The sequence below is a fragment of the Asterias rubens genome, unplaced genomic scaffold, assembly GCF_902459465.1.
Source record: "Asterias rubens unplaced genomic scaffold, eAstRub1.3, whole genome shotgun sequence".
In the NCBI taxonomy this organism is placed as follows: Eukaryota; Metazoa; Echinodermata; class Asteroidea; order Forcipulatida; family Asteriidae; genus Asterias; species Asterias rubens.
In genome coordinates this window covers 223,415-239,763 of record NW_022985700.1, presented here as the reverse complement: position 1 = coordinate 239,763, position 16,349 = coordinate 223,415, and the positions used below count along the sequence as shown (strand labels likewise).

Sequence of the window (16,349 nt, the reverse complement as noted above, 5' to 3'; positions counted from 1 at the left end):
TTGCAGGCCAATGGTGGCTGGCAAGGGAATGATAAATTAATGACATAACTGACTACATTGTACCCCCGTCTGGCACAACAATACACATTCATTGCAGGCCAATACAGAGCCAGAACATGTGTTTAAACACTATAACAAAAGGAGCTTGAAATGCATCACAAAGCATGTTCATTACAGTATGAACGTCTTTCTTCACAAAAAAATATCCCTCTTCTAATTTGTGTCGGTACTGTCCCATGTCTTTAATTTAAAAAGAATTACTTTTATTGTTTTTGTTGACTAAAAGGCCTGCACAAGATCAGGAAAAGGCAAAGAAAAAAAGTTAACGTTTGCAGACGACAAAAACAAGGACCATCAAAATTGAAGACTGCCCTCTGCCTGTTGTATATGGACAGTCTGAATTAACGGAATGTTTGTTGTTATACTTGCACATTTTTTTAAAATATACTTATCTTTTATGCACAAAAGCTTTAACTGGATCTAAACTAACAAAACAGTGAAGCAACATAGGAAAACTAAAAATGTATAGTACCTAGAAAAGGGGGGTACAAAATCAAGATCCACTAAAAACACAATCTGAAAACTGCGTGCCCCTTTAACAAAAACGCCAACTACGCGGTATAAAAATAGACAGATGCTGTCCACATCCTAGACGTGCTTTGTAATTATACCAATTGGAATTTCACACAGTGCCAGACTAAGCTTCAATGTCACTCGATCGATGCGGCAAATTTTTGGTCCCATCATAACATACCAACGGTCTAGTTTAGGGTTGGACGTGTGAACGGCGTGCTGTGTATGCACTGTATTTTTTTTTAGGGTAGATTTTTCTACATTTTTTATGCTGGCGGGTTCGCTAAAATGGCCGAGCATGACGAAGGAGCGGAATTTGGGAAAGGAGATTTTGTCCTTCTGGACGAAGTCACCGAGGATGCATTTATGGCAAACTTGAGATTAAGGTGAGAAGATTGATTTTGATGTGTCATGTAATTCTGTGTTGATCGTCGTTAATTTATGATGAATTAAGATTTTCTTTTACACTAATTAATGTCATTATGATGTCATCGACACACTGACAGTGACACTGGCTGACACTAGTTGATCATGTTGATTTAGTCAGTGCATGGAGGAAGAATTCTACCTCCACGGTCAGTGTGAACATTTCAAAATAAGGCTTTACCATGATATTTAATAAATATTTTATTTTATGTTTCGTTTTAATTGTTTGTAAATCTAAACTAAAGTCTTAGTTGCGATATTACATATTATTACTATATAAAACCTTCCTCTACTATTTTACTATGCTGTCGGGAGGTACTTCTAGACAGTATAAGGCTCAGGGTAGTTGCGATAATCGTAACCCTCCATCCTCCCGACGGTCGACCGTCGGGAGGATGGAGGGTTACGATTATCGCAACTAGGCTCAGGGGAGCCTTTATAGTTATATTATAGTTTCTAGAAGTAGTCGGGAGGAGGGTTAGTTATCGCAACTAGACCAGTCTATGAATATGAAAACAAATCACGATTATAGTTTGCCTATTGTAAATGTAAACTATGAAAACAAATTACGTTTTTGATAAAAAATGTTTAAATTGAATCTAGCCAAATAAGTTTTACAATAAATGAAAATCACATTGAATTATGTACTAATACAAAAAATACACACAACTGTTAAGCTATTTAGTATAAAATGAAAAACAAAATATTTATAAAAACTCTGTTGAGACAAAATTGTGCCAGTCTTCGTACATATGACTGAGTTGAAAGCATTTAAATCATAAAATTATTTTAAAATCTATAAAATAAATACTAAAATCTAGCCTGGAAAAGTTTACACAATGGTGCCACCACCTTTTCATTCAATATGAAATAATATAGTATTAGTATCAAATTTACCTCAATGAGATATCTTTTTGTAAAAATGAGTGAAAAAGTGGTGGTGCCATACTGAAAGTAATCCTCTAGCCTATAGGAGGCATGCTATGTATTGCATACATTGTAGTTGTGACTATCTTAACGCTAAATTGACCAGGAAGTGTTACTAAAGGACAGCTACCCAAAATAGGCCTATATATTATTTTAAATACATTTGTTTACCGTTTAATTCATTTTGGTTATTGCTCAAAACTATTCATCTTGACTTCAATTTATGCTCCCCCCACACACTGCACAGTCAATGCTTTGGAATGTTGACTTTGCTCTGCCTTGAAATTAAACCACACAATAGATTTAATTCAGCAGGAAATCCCAAAGGGATTTTGTCGACTTGAAACTTCTCCTGCGGTTGAATCGAAGGTCAAGTCTCTTGGTCTATGCTCAGTCTTGGTACAGGAATGAATGTATGCAAGGACTACTTCTAGAAACTAGAATGCTCCCCGTCACAGGGGAGCCTTTATTTGTTTCTAAAAGTATGCACAGATTACCCATTACTTTTCCATTGATGGGTGGGGGGGGGGCACCAGTTATTTTGTCGTTTCACTGGTATTATCAGTAATATTTTATTTCGTAACGAATGGAAAAAGTGGTGACAGAATACAGAAATATTTCCCTTTTTTTTACTGGTCCTTAGGGTCCCTGTTTAGGTTCCCTTTTTGTTATTAGTCCGAATTGGCGGAATACAACTACGGCTACAGCTAGATTGAAAAGTGAAAACAAGACATTGTCTTTAGTGACTGTAACTTTCCTTTAAATGCTTGACAAGCTGTAGGCCTAGTGCAGACCTTTTTTGGTGAAATTTCATCCTGTGAAACTTCATCCTGTAAACTTAACAATTTTACCTTGTTAGGCCACATGAAAAACAAATTGTTGATCGTCCCAGCCCGACCGTTCAAAACCCTCCGACCCCCCCTTTAAAAAAAAAAATGTTATCATAAAAACCATTCTGGATATCTCTTTATACTTTTAATGTGTTTGAGGAAATAATTATGATCGAAATTTATCCCCTTCATGAGTGAAAATGTTTTTACTTTGAGCAGGAAATGTTTCATCCCAAAACACAAGGAAATATTTTGCCCACCAATTAGGTAGGCCTATACACACTATTATTACTGCAGTTAGTGTTATGTTACAATTTATCAGATTGTAAGAAAGTACCATACATAGTGTGCGGGGAGCTTGCCAATAGTGGCTGCTAGATCTTCCTGCATTGTTAGGCCTACGTAAACAAATGTTGAAGCAAACTTATTAATCCGTACATTTCCGTCTCGAGGTTCAAATTTTACACTGGCGGTGATTTGGGCCAGTTAGCTCAATGAGCAGATATTAGTCAATGTTGTTCAAATAAATGTTAATAATAATAATAATAGTGGCAATTTATAGTGCGCCATGTCTGTCTAAAAGACACTCCTGGCGCAGGAGAGATGCCGAAGCCAGATTGCAAAGAGTATACTTGTAGTTAAACTATAGAATTTTTCAAATATTCATAAAATTCTGGTCACACAAAATTATTGCCCAGTTTACTAATGAGCTTCATGTACGACCTGCTGGCTTGGGGATTTCTCCCCAAATGCTAGATAGTACATTAATCACAGTGTAATGTAGCCTTATTCAAGGCAGTCGAATTATTCACTCCGAAAAAAGACCGCCTCTGTATAAAAACCCACCCGTATTCACTGTGCGTGACATCGCACGACACGATGCCCCCGTACACTAGCCGCATGCGCTGACGGCCTCCGCATGCGGTTAGTGGTACGAGTGCGGATGACTTGTGTGCACAGTAGTCGTACAATGTGACAGTGTGTATACGGGTGGGCCATGCGGTGTGATCGCACGTACCACGCACAGGGTATACGGGTGGGTTTACAGCGGCGTTTTTTCGGAGCGAATAATGCAACTGGCTTGAGCAAGGCTAAGTGTAATGTGAGTTTGGCTGTTGGCCAATTCCTACAGACTTGGACTTACAAAAGAATTTCCCCCACATGGCAAATCCCCTCACCTCATGTTCATATCATCCTAACTATCTGATGCATTTGATTCTCCGTTCCCAACACAATATCCCCCCCCCCCCCCCCCCGCTCACTGAGTCACGCTTGATGCTCGTTTTAAAGGCACTGGACTTGTTTGGCAATGGGAGACTTTCTGGGACGATAGAGGGCAGCAGACTTACCGGGTAAATCCATTGTTCTCAGAATTATGCGCATGTTCAGAACTACGTAAACAATGGAAATTTACCCGGTATGTCTGCTGCCACCTAGCGTTGGAAAGTCTCCTATTGTCAAAGACCAGGGCCTAATTTCATGGCTCTGATTAACGTACATACATGTGTACATGTAAGCACAGAATCGGTGCTTATGGGAGCAGGGAATTCTGTGCTTACGGCAAGCATATTTCACGAGTTATCGGCGACTTTGGCTATGTGTGTGCGTACTCCATGTACTAGGCACTCTATGCTTACAAGGCTAGCACAGAAATTAGGCGCTTGCACGTAAGCGGGGAATCAATATCTTAAGCGCAGAATTCGGCAGTATCTCACTTTGTAACCCAACATAGTGTAAAATGACAAACCTGTCAAAGCTTGGGCTCAATTGGTCATCGAAGTTGCAAGAAGATAATGAAAGAAACAACACCCTTGTTGCACAAATTTGTGTGCTTTCAGATGCATAATAAAAGGCTTCAGGCCTGAAGTATTTTATTATTTGAGTGAGAATTTAACTCAAGAACTTACTTCAGAGGGAGCTGTTTCTCACAATGTTTTATTAATTAATAACAGCTCTCCATTGCGTGCTATCAAGTAAGTTTTTATGCTACAATTATTTTGATTAATACGCAGTGTGTCCAGCCCTCCATTTCACCAAACTCTTCCTAACTTAGCATTAATCTTAGAACTAAGGACAAGTCCCAGCCTTGCACTGTAACATGTAAACCTTTAAGATTGATCCTAAGTTAGGACTTAGTTTAGAGAGTTAATCCTAGCATTTCGTGAAATCGGCTGTGCACAGTGCCTTTAACCAAGGAGCTCCATGGTTCTACTGAACACCAACCAACTTATGTGCAGTCTGGTGAACTTGTCTGCTGAAGTAACTGAAACCCATAGTGAATCAAGACATAGGAATGTTGTCACAGTGAAACCATGCAGTTACTTTCAATGGGTGTAGTGTTTAGCAGGAGAACCGTTGGGGGGGGGGGGGGGGGCTGAGGTCTAGTTTGGCGTCAAGTTGTGGGAGGGTGAACTTGAGGGTGGTGTGTTTGGTCTTTAATTCATGACATTTTTATTTGATGTGGGGTTATCGATATAATGGAAGTGAGTCAACAGCCGATGAATAACCGGTGGACAATTTTTGTATGATAATAGTTCTTCATTAAAGAGTGGTCAAATTCAGTTTTGTGATCTATAAATTCATGATTAAAAGCCCCTAATCTCACGTTAAAGATAGTGGGTGGTAGCACTTATAGGCCTTCTAATTACACTGCATTTAACCTTTCGTAGCAACAACAAATTTATCAAACATAATTATAGATAGATGCATTTTGAAACTCTGAAAAACTGTCATGACAAAATTTTAAATGTAGAACCTCAAAAACAATCTGTACTGGGCTTGAATTTTTGCCAAAAATTCAACAAGACCGCAGGATTTGTATGTATGTAGCTAAGAATCTTAACTGGCAAACCAGAGGATTTTTTTACAAAAATCATCTAATAAAAATGAGAAGAGACCAGAATTCACAGTTTTCTCACAAACTATCGGTTTTTATTGGAGCAAAGTAAGACAAGATTTATCTCAACATTTTAGCATTTCTTTTTTTTAAAACAATTGAGTTTAAAACAGAAGATACTGGACTTGTTTCATCCAAGAGGCTAGTGGTCTGCGGTCTAGTGTAAAACTGTAGTTTTCAATATGAGTTGACCAACCTCTTTCTAAAATGGAATGTATAATACGTTTTTTAAAGGGAAGGTACACATGGTGTATCTCATCACATGTATAAAATAAAAAACCTGTGAACATTTGAGGTTAATTGGTCATCGGAGTGGGGAGAAAATGATGAAGAAAAAAAAAAACCCTTGTTGGACGAATTTTTGTGCTTTCAGATAGCAATAAAAGACTTCTAGCTGGAAGTCTTTTATTATTTTCGTGAGAAATTACCTTTATTTCAAAATCCATGCTACTTCAGAGGGAGCCGGTTCTCACAATGTTTTATACTATCAACAGATCTCCAATGCTCATTACCAAGTCAGTTTTAAAGTTAACATTTTTGACTAATTACCAAACGTGTACCTTCCTTTTAAAGCCATTGGACCCTTTCGGTTCAGAAAAAAAAATAAAAGTTCACAGATTTACAAATAACTTACAGGGTTTACAGAAGGCAATGGTGAAAGACTTCTCTTGAAATATTATTCCATGAAATGCTTTACTTTTTGAGAAAACAGCAAAACAATATAAATTCTCGTTAACGAGAATTACAGATTTATTTTAAACACATGTCATGACACGGTGAAAGCGCGGAAACAAGGGTGGGATTTTCCGTTGTTTTCTCCCGACTCTGATGACCGATTGAGCCTAAATTTTCACAGGTTTGTTATTTGATATAGAAGTTGTGGTACACAAAGTGTGGGCCTTGGACAACACTGTTTACCGAAAGGGTCCAATGGCTTTAAGTAATTATGATATGAAATACACACTGCTCAAAGTTGGACAATGTATCCTCGTTCGGCATCATATTTCGATGTAGCCTATTTAATATCTAGAGCACATGTCATATAACTGTGTCCTAATTTTATAGATAATTGTTCTTCGGTCAAATTGATTTTCACACCATGTAGTTCATGGCAGGTGTTTTGTCCTGAACTATGAGAGATAGATACTGTACCTGTGATGAACTTTGCTCAGCTACACAATATTGTACAGTACACTACTATGCCATAAATCTGTACACACCCTGTTTTTAATGTGTTTGTGCTGCCTCACTATTTACACTTAAAGGCATGGTACACGTTTGGTTTTGTCAAAGACCAGTCTTCGGTGTGTCCCATCATAACCATAAAATAACAAGCCTGTGAAACTTTGGGCTCAATTGGTCATCGAAGTTGGAAGGAAAAAACACCCTTGCGTGACGAAATTGTGTGCTTTCAGATAAGAATAAAAGACTTCTACATAGCTAGAACTAGAAGTCTTTTATTATTTTAGTGAGAAATTACGTCTTTCTCGAAAACTATGTACTTCAGAGGGAGTCGTTTCCCACAAAGTTTTATACCAACAACATCTCTACAATGCTTGTTACCAAGTCAGTTTTTAAGTTAATATTTGTTTTGAGTAATTACCAAACGTGTACCTTCTCTGTAAAGGAACTGTGCCTTGGATCGGAAGAGTTGGTCTATAAAAAGCGTTTGAAACCGTTTGTTATAAAATGCATTTAAAATGGTAAGAAAGATGTTGTAAAAGTAGAAAACAATGATATATGAAAATATCCATCGAAATTGCGTGGTTTTCCTTTTACATTGTCAACTAACATGGTCGGCCATACGGCCGACCATGTTTCTTCGCGACGTAAAAGGAAAACCGTGAAATTCCGAGGCATGTTTGTGTGGATCATTATGTTTTACTTTTAAATTATCTAACTAACCATGCATTTCATAACAAAAGATTTCAAACGCTTTTCAAAGACCAACTCGACCGATCCAAGGCACTGTGTTCCTAAAACAGACACCCCTTCTGTTTAGTTACTTGCCTATGAATTGAATTTTATTATACTCTAAAATAGGGAGACCATGTGAAATATTGTTAGAAGAGCGCCAACACTCTTGAGGTATTTGCTCGAAATCCCGATCTTGTAAACTATATCGTGGTCGACTTCCAATTCTTAAAATGTGTTTTAGAGATTAAAACTTGGGGGTAAAATTGATTTTTAGGAATTTAAAATATGGTATAAAAGAAATTATTTGAAATTGAAAAAAATAAAATTCTTGCCAATTTGTTGTTACTGCAAAAAAAGAAGATGGCCGCAGCGTTATGAATTGCATAAAAAGTGCATCAAGATTCAATGAGACTATGTATTATTCATTGCCACTAAACCAAACGCTCACCATATGTTAGTGTGGAGGGCACTTAGCTTTTTCAATTAAAGACTGAGGCTACCAAAGCATACGTACAATTCAGTTATTTGCCACAATTTCAATCCCAAGGTCTCGGTTTCATTCAGTTGTGATTTTTTATTCATTTGCAGTGAATGGTTTAATCATTCATGCAGGTAACAGGTTCCAGGTCTTCATCACGTAAAGCTCTTTGAAGATAATTGATTAATTCTTCGTCCTCTATCATCCATTTGTCACTTAAGGTCGGATGTTATTAACGCTCTAAGCTGAAGATGTCAATTAGAGTTTATAAGAGGATGGTAACCTCAACGTTAAAATTCAAAAATCTTTATTTTTATTTTTACAATATAAAAATACATTCCAACATCAAACACCAGCAAATATACAATAAGAGATTGTTAAAATAGAGTAGATTTGAATATAAAAATAAACAAACTGTAAAAAGATATACAATACAAATATTTACACAATGAAAACAAGTTATCTACAGGCCAGTAAAATTATTGGTGATTGAGCAGCTCAACTAGGGAGGGGATGCAACTGTTTTTGAAACGGTTAGTTGAACAAAGTTTATTGGAATTTCTCAGGTTGTTGTTTCTAGGTAGTGGGGGAAGCCATTGTTTATATCTGTCAGAGGTGAGGAGGGATTTACCAACATTAACCAAGAGCTGCTCAAGTCTTACATCCATGGCAGGGAGGCCAAGCTGGGAATAAATTTCAGCAAAAGACTTAGGTTCACAGTAATCGTTAGACAAGATCATATAAGGAGCCTTGCGCTGCAGTTTTTCAAGGCATCCAAGTTGGGACTAAGTAACCCGAGTTACCCGAGTAACATGCCTGTGATATTTTTTCACAGGACTCGGGAAAGTACTGAGTATACAGTGCTAACACACATCGGTGTATGGGTAAAAACCAAAATTAAAAAATTAATAAGTTGGGACTTATTGAGGCATGAATACCAGACTGGGCAAGCATATTCAATAGTTACTCTAAACATACATAATAATAAATACACTCAACAAAATCATCAATAGAAGTGTAGCACTTTCATCAAGGGGTGTCAATCAATAGGGGGCAGTGAATTGGTAGGAATGGGTAGGGCAAAAATCTGTCAGCATCCTCTGTATACAAAGTTGGTAGTTGTCAATTGTTAATAATGTGAAACCAAAGCGTACATTTTTTAAGCAAACAATGATGTTAAAGGGTGTATGTACTGTTTGTAGGACAAAAAACACAATGTCCACAGATTTACACAAAACTTACACAGTTTGAAGATAATGACAGTAGAACGCTTCCCTGAAAATATTACGTGCTGAGGTGCTGTAATTTGGGGGAAATGAGTAAAACAATGTCATGAAAAAAAGTGTTGTCTCATGAGACGAAAATTATTTTAATAATTTACAATTGTATTTTCATGACATTGTTTTACTCATTTCTCAAAAACTACAGCACCTCAGTAAGTAACTTTTTTGAAGGGAAGCTTTGCACTAACATTATCTTCAAACTGTGTAAGTTTAATGTGAATCTGTGGATACTGTGTTTTTTGTCAGGACTACAAAAGTTTAATGTAAATATATGGACATTTTGAAAAGGTACCCAAATCCTTTAAATAGAGTCATGCAGGATTTACATTGAATGACAAAAATAACTGTGATCAGTAGTAAAACTCTCATACCTTCCCTGGAAAAATAATTCATGTCATGACAATGAAATTGATGACTAAAATCGACCCTCCTTTGTTTAAAAAAAAAAACAACCCTCAAACTCCAACCCTGGACAATTTGTTACAGGATCTGAAAGGAAATGCCCCAGACAGTCTATGTAAATAAGGGTTGGGCATTCCATTGCTTTCAGTCCAAAGTGTAATGACTTATGTTCTTATACAAACATTTATAAGGATTAAATCAAATTAAAGAACAAAAACCTTCTCAAAAAAAAAAAAAAAAAAATAATAATAATAATAAAAATGAATGCTTTTTAAAAAATTGTGAATTTTGCAGTCATATTTGAACAGGCTTTTTTGTTTGTTTGTTTCTTCTCCTTTGTAGTTCGGGAGTACAAACTTCTTTTTCTATTGGTACTGGAAGTTTGTTCCAAGTGTTCCGTGCTCAATTCCTTGGCCCTGCTCTTGCCAAATATCTGCGCTAGCCTTGTAAGCACTTCTCTGGTAATTGACATAAAATATCAGCAAACTAAAAGGTAATTTTTCTGACCTGTTTCCAGATTTGAAAATGGTAAAATCTACACATACATCGGAGAGGTCTGTGTGTCCATCAACCCCTACAGAACGGTGGACATCTTTGGGCCAGACGTTGTTGAGAGTTACAGGGGAAGAGAAATCTACGAGCGGCCTCCGCATATATTTGCCATCGCAGACGCAGCATATAAAAGCATGAAACGCAGAGCAAGGGACACCTGTATTGTTATATCTGGTAAGAGATTATTTCGTCTAAAAGTTCGAACAAAAACAGTTCATAAACTATCAGATTATGTCCTGTTTTCAGGATTTTGTTTTCATAGTTCGTTTGCTGTCTTACTTTCAAAGTTCTTTGAAGATGTTCAACTTGTGTCAAAGCCCCTTAAAGGCAGTGGACACTATTGGTAATTACTCAAAATAATTTTTAGCATAAAACCTTTCTTGGTGCCGAGTAATGGGGAGAGGTTGATGGTATAAAACATTGTGAGAAACGGCTCCCTCTGAAGGGCCATAGTTTTCCAGAAAGAAGTAATATTCCACGAATTTGATTTCGAGACCTCAGATTTAGAACTTGAGGTCTCGAAATCAAGCATCTAAACGCACACAACTTCGTGATGACATGGGTGTTTTTGTCTTTCATTATTATCTTGCAAGTTCAAAGACTGATTGAGCTCAAATTGTAATGATGGCTTAGTGCCTTGCTAAGGGCACAAGTGTCATGATCAGGAATTGAACCGGCACTCTGATGATTCAACCATCAGAACTTGAGTCCGGTCTGGATGCAATAGACTGCTCGACCACGACACACATCAAAATGATTTGATATTTCTTTTAAACAATTTGAATTCAAATTAAAATTTCAGGTGAAAGTGGCTCTGGAAAAACAGAAGCATCTAAGATCATCATGAGATACATAGCAGCGGTCACCAACGTCAGTAAACAGCAGGAGGTAGAAAGGTAAAAAGCAAGGTGTCCAAAACTCCCCCAATTCCATCCACGCCCCTCCCCCTATAAAACACCTAAAATTTAACCCTTGTATATATGTAGGCGTTACAGCCCCAGTCTTTATATTCCACGTGTCATTATATTCCAATGCTTGAAAGGTCCATTTTGTACTGGAAATCCATCGTTATTTTCCCAATGACATTTACCAACTTCTTAACAACGGGATGGTTTAAGCTTTATTTTTGTTTGTTTATGTAATTAATTGTGTTTTAATTTGGGAGAAGAACAGATGGCTCGACTTATCAGAGAGTTTGATCTGGGTAGGCTGTATTTGCACTAAGTCGTTTTGCAAAACGTTTTTCACCTGGACACACAACTCTGGGACCTGATCCCCCCCCCCTCTTTGATCATATGGAAAGGTCCAGTCTAGACTATCTATGACTTTAGCTCCACCAGGTCATTGCACATTTGAGAAAATAGGATTCTACCATCTTGTTCCTGGGGCAATCCACAACCTTTGTTTCACTAGTCCTCCAGGGCCCACCTCACAACATATACAATACCAGGCCTGTGGAGGTGTCGTGGCCGAGCGGTTAAGAGTACCGAATTCAAACTCTGGTGTTTCTGATCATCAGAGTTTGGGTTCGAATCCTCAGCCGTGACACTTGTGTCCTTTTAAAGCAAGACACTTAACCATTGCTTCGTCCTTCAGATGGGACGTTAAGCCGTTGGTCCCATGTGTTGTGTAATGCATATAAAAGAACCCAGTGCATTTTTCGAAAAAAAACGGGGTTCGCCCCTGTATTCCTTGCTGGGGCTGCTGTATGCGCCGTAGCCACTTTGTTAACCCTTATAAGGTGCTAAATAATTGGGTCTCAAAATTCATCACTGCAATTACATCATTCTGAAAGTTTGTATATATTATACTCAACACCTTGAGTTCCTTGTTTGGTAGTATACGTGCGCTATAATACTTCAATATTATTATTTCGTTTTTGAAAGGGCAACCAAGGGCACCAAGGCATTTTCTCCTTGGTGAGGGCACCCTATGAGAGAAATTGTAAATTTCCACTGGAGAATTTCGAGGCACCAAGGCAATGACCTGGGGGCATGGGCGCAATCACCTTTGTTGCCCATGTGAAGTACATCAGTATCAGGCCTGCAATACATGGTATAAGTTTCACACAAACAGTTCCTTCTGAATACAAGCGAACTAGTTTCAATTAACAGAAATCTGAGTCCTAAATTGGAGACCTCTGTCAGTTTACTATTTGACTTATTACCAGGAAAGAAACTGTCATGTATCATGTTTATTATGTTTTTTTTTCAGAAAATCATTTACACAAGAGTCTAACAAACAACACCAGAAAGTATTTTGCAAAACAGACTTACACGATACACATGTGATCTTTCAGTTTCTATTGAGGTTTCAATTTACAGTAGGCCTACATTACAGACCGATTTCTGGTAGGTGGCTGTAGTTCAAAAGGGCAACAAAATTCAATCCCTGTTTGGGGTTTTCCACCGAGATTTCTTCCTCAATGTTTATAGAAGACTCTTTTAAGTGTATTTAAAAATACACTGGACACTATTGGTAATTGTCAAAAACCAGTCTTCTCACTTGGTGTATCTCAACGTATGCAGAACCACTCAATCGGTTGTCCAAGTGGCGAGATAATAATGAAAGAAAAAATACCCTGTTCACCTGAAGTTGTGTGCTTTCAGATGCTTGATTTTCGAGACCTCAAACTCGAAATCTAAGGTCTCGAAATCAAATTTGTGGAAATTTACTTCTGTCTCGAAAACTACCTTACTTCAGAGGGAGCCGTTTCTCACAATGTTTTAAACTATCAACCTCTCCCCATTACTCGTTACCAAGTAAGGGTTAATGCTAATAATTATTTTGAGTAAGTACCAATATAGTGTCCACTGCCTTTAAATCATTATAGAGAATATGTCTACGGTATTATTGCAAATTTTGCCACCCTTCAAAGTTTTAAATATTGTTCATTCTTTTACAATTTCAGAGTGAAGAACATCCTGATTCAGTCCAACACAATCTTAGAGGCATTTGGGAATGCAAAGACAAACCGTAATGACAACTCCAGCCGCTTCGGCAAATACATGGACATCAACTTTGATTTCAAAGGGGACCCTATCGGCGGCCATATCAACAATTACCTGTTGGAAAAGGTAAGATTGAAAGAGGTTCAAGCAACAAGGGCCCAATTATATGGCTCTGCTTACTGTCGAATTATGTGCTTATATTTGTGTGCTGACTGTGTAAGCATAGAATGGCTAGTAATATGGAGTACGTATTATAAGCCTAAATTGACCACTTACCCGTGAAATACGCTTGACGTATAAGCACAGAATTCCCTGCTTCCGTAAACGCCGATTCTTTGGTTACGGTAAGCAGAGCCATTGGGCCCTGGTTGTATTATAATAACAACTTTTACTAATTTGAGTAATGTAAGATTTGGTTGTCGGGCAGTTACATACAAAGAGTATTGCTTTTAACTGAACCCCCCCCCACCCCCCACCATCACTGATACCCCCTTTTCTTTGGCATTTGCGACTTGGGTTGCTACAAAGCTGTAGTTTTATCCATGTTCATCCTCAGTACAGAAAAGGAAAAGATCAGATTTTTCAAATTGGAGTTGAAAAATCCGAAATGCCAAACACTTGACAGTGACCTACACAGCACCATTTGGTTAAATACACAAAATTGTGAACTATTACAGATCACACAAAGAAAGACAAAGAACCATTTCATAATGCTGGCTGATCTCAATGATATTTGGATTAAAATATGAAAGAAAAACAATGTTATTAATTGCTTATTTTCGTGTAAAACAGTATTTTCAAAGTGATTTTTAGTCCATACGGATGTAGGCTTGGGTATCATTCATCAGAAGCCTGTCTGGTAGAGCAGAAAGCACTACCTCCCCAACTTTACAAAGCAAAAATGGTCATGTGTCTTGCTTATTAAAAAGGACACAAGTGTCACGATCAGGACTCGAACCTACACTCTCTGCTGATCAAACACTAGAGCTTCAATCCGATGCTCTTAACTGCTAGGCCATGACACGCCACAAACAGCTTTCATAAAATTCCCACCTTGTGGTGTCAAAGTTTACACTACAGAAAGCTAAACAAAAACATATCCCCTACAGTAACAACAAACTTGACATTCCTTACACACTTGTTGAAACCATGAAGTTGTGTAGAATGAAAACAAATAGATACCCTATCAGTTTACTCAATCAATAATGGCTTAGGTTGGGTTTTTCCCACACAATGATAAAGGCAGGTGTTCAGTTGGTGTTTATAAACCACTTCTCTATACATGTTCGTTATACAGGTCAAATCAAGTTAGGATAATTCCAGATTTCAATCAAATAGCATTTGGAGTCAGTATGAGAATTATTGGCTATCGGAACTGTTTGATTGATTTAATCCTGTATTAATTAAAGCTGAGAAAGGAACATTATTGGCCAAATGACCAGCAGCCGATTTCACGAAACGCTAGGATTAATCCTAACTCAAGTTAGGACGAGTAACCCGTCCTAACTTAGGATGGGTTTAATGCGTCCTACGTACTTGGATACGGAACTCAACTCGTATTAAGTCCTAAGATTAATCGTAAGTTAGGAAAAGAGTTTTACGAAATCGACGGCAGGGCATTGTTAATGGAAAGTGCATTGACACATTATTGTAAAATGCAAGCTGTAAAAACTAGTTATTAATATTAGGTGGCTCCAATAACCTTGTAATGTAGAAGTACATTGTCATAAATTAATCCATTAAATTGCTGTCACATTCAGATTATTAGCATACTAGCATTTTTTTAACAAGTTATGCTGGTATAAATTTTAACTATAATACTTTTTAAAGCCATTGGACCCTTTCGGTACAGGTAAAAAAAAAGTTCACAGATTTACAAATAATTTAAAGGGTTTACAGAAGGTAATGGTGAAAGACTTCTCTTGAAATATTAGTCCATGAAATGCTTTACTTTTTGAGCAAAACGGTAAAACAATATAAATTCTTGTTGGCGAGAATTACAGATTTGTTATAAACACATGTCATGACACGGCGAAACGCGCGAAAACAGGAGTTGGTTTTCCCGTTATTTTCTCCCGACTCCGATGTCCGATTGAGCCTAAATTTCCACAGGATTGTTATTTTAGATATAAGTTGTGATACATGAAGTGTGTGACTTGGACAATACTGTTTAACCGAAAGTGTATAATGGCTTTAAGTGGTGTACATAGTATGTTCTGTACTTTTTATATTGTTTTGTCCTTTATACCCTGCGTGTAATTTGGCATTAGTTGAAACAGTGATCAGGTTTGTGTACATTCTTTATCAATTGTTTTTAATCTCATAATGAATGAATAATTAATAATAATAAGTAAACAATATTTAACAACAATACAAGACATTTATATGGACATTTATATGGCAATCTACACAAAGAAAACAGCGCCTCACAGTAAAACAACATTAAACACAAAGCAAAGAAGAGTCCTGATACATTTGAACTAGAAGTCATTGGCTGTGAAATTATAGGTGACTTTTTAGTTTTTATGCAAAGTTTCCTGCTTACTGGGTAACCTATTTCAGCCGTACATGTAACAAGGGTTTGTTTTGCTTGGTAGGAAATTTTGGGATCCCGTGTTAAATAAATTCACTGATCTCAGTGCATGTTTTTCTTTTGGACATTGTTCCTACCATTTCAACCATCAAGGTAGTCACTTGTGAAATTGTCAGTTTTTTGCTAAGTTGGCAAATATTCCTGCTTACCGGGTAACCTGTTCCCGCTAAACAATATTCCTCTTCTTGCTAAGTTTATTTTTGAGTCCCCATGTTAAATATATTCAGTGCATAGTACATGTTGTTCTTTTGGACATTGTTTCGGACAAGTTTGCCACTTGCTATGTTGGCAAATAAACCAACTTCACGGGTAACCTATTCCAGCTGAACAACATTTCCCTGTTTGCTTAGAATATTTTTGGGGTCCCCGTAAATTCAGTGATCTCAGTACATGTTGTTCTTACAGGAAATTTTACGGAAATTGTTCCTACCTTTGAGTTCTGCTTACCGGGTAACCTATACCAGCTAAAGACTATTTTTGCTTAGTATATCTTTGGGTTGCCATAAACTCACTGATCTCAG

The 16,349-nt window shown here is 37.3% G+C and overlaps 1 protein-coding gene across 1 annotated transcript in view; it reads left to right on the top strand.

Annotated features, from left to right (window-relative positions):
• Window positions 1–765: 765 nt before the first annotated feature.
• The window catches only part of LOC117305790 (unconventional myosin-Id-like), a 37,780-nt gene continuing 22,196 nt past the window's right edge, over window positions 766–16,349 (top strand). Inside the window, exons 1-4 of the mRNA XM_033790665.1 lie at window positions 766–959; window positions 10,250–10,458; window positions 11,087–11,180; window positions 13,196–13,361. Of these exons, the coding sequence (XP_033646556.1) occupies window positions 862–959; window positions 10,250–10,458; window positions 11,087–11,180; window positions 13,196–13,361 (567 nt within the window). The 5' untranslated portion in view covers window positions 766–861. The remainder of the gene's footprint in view (window positions 960–10,249; window positions 10,459–11,086; window positions 11,181–13,195; window positions 13,362–16,349) is intronic.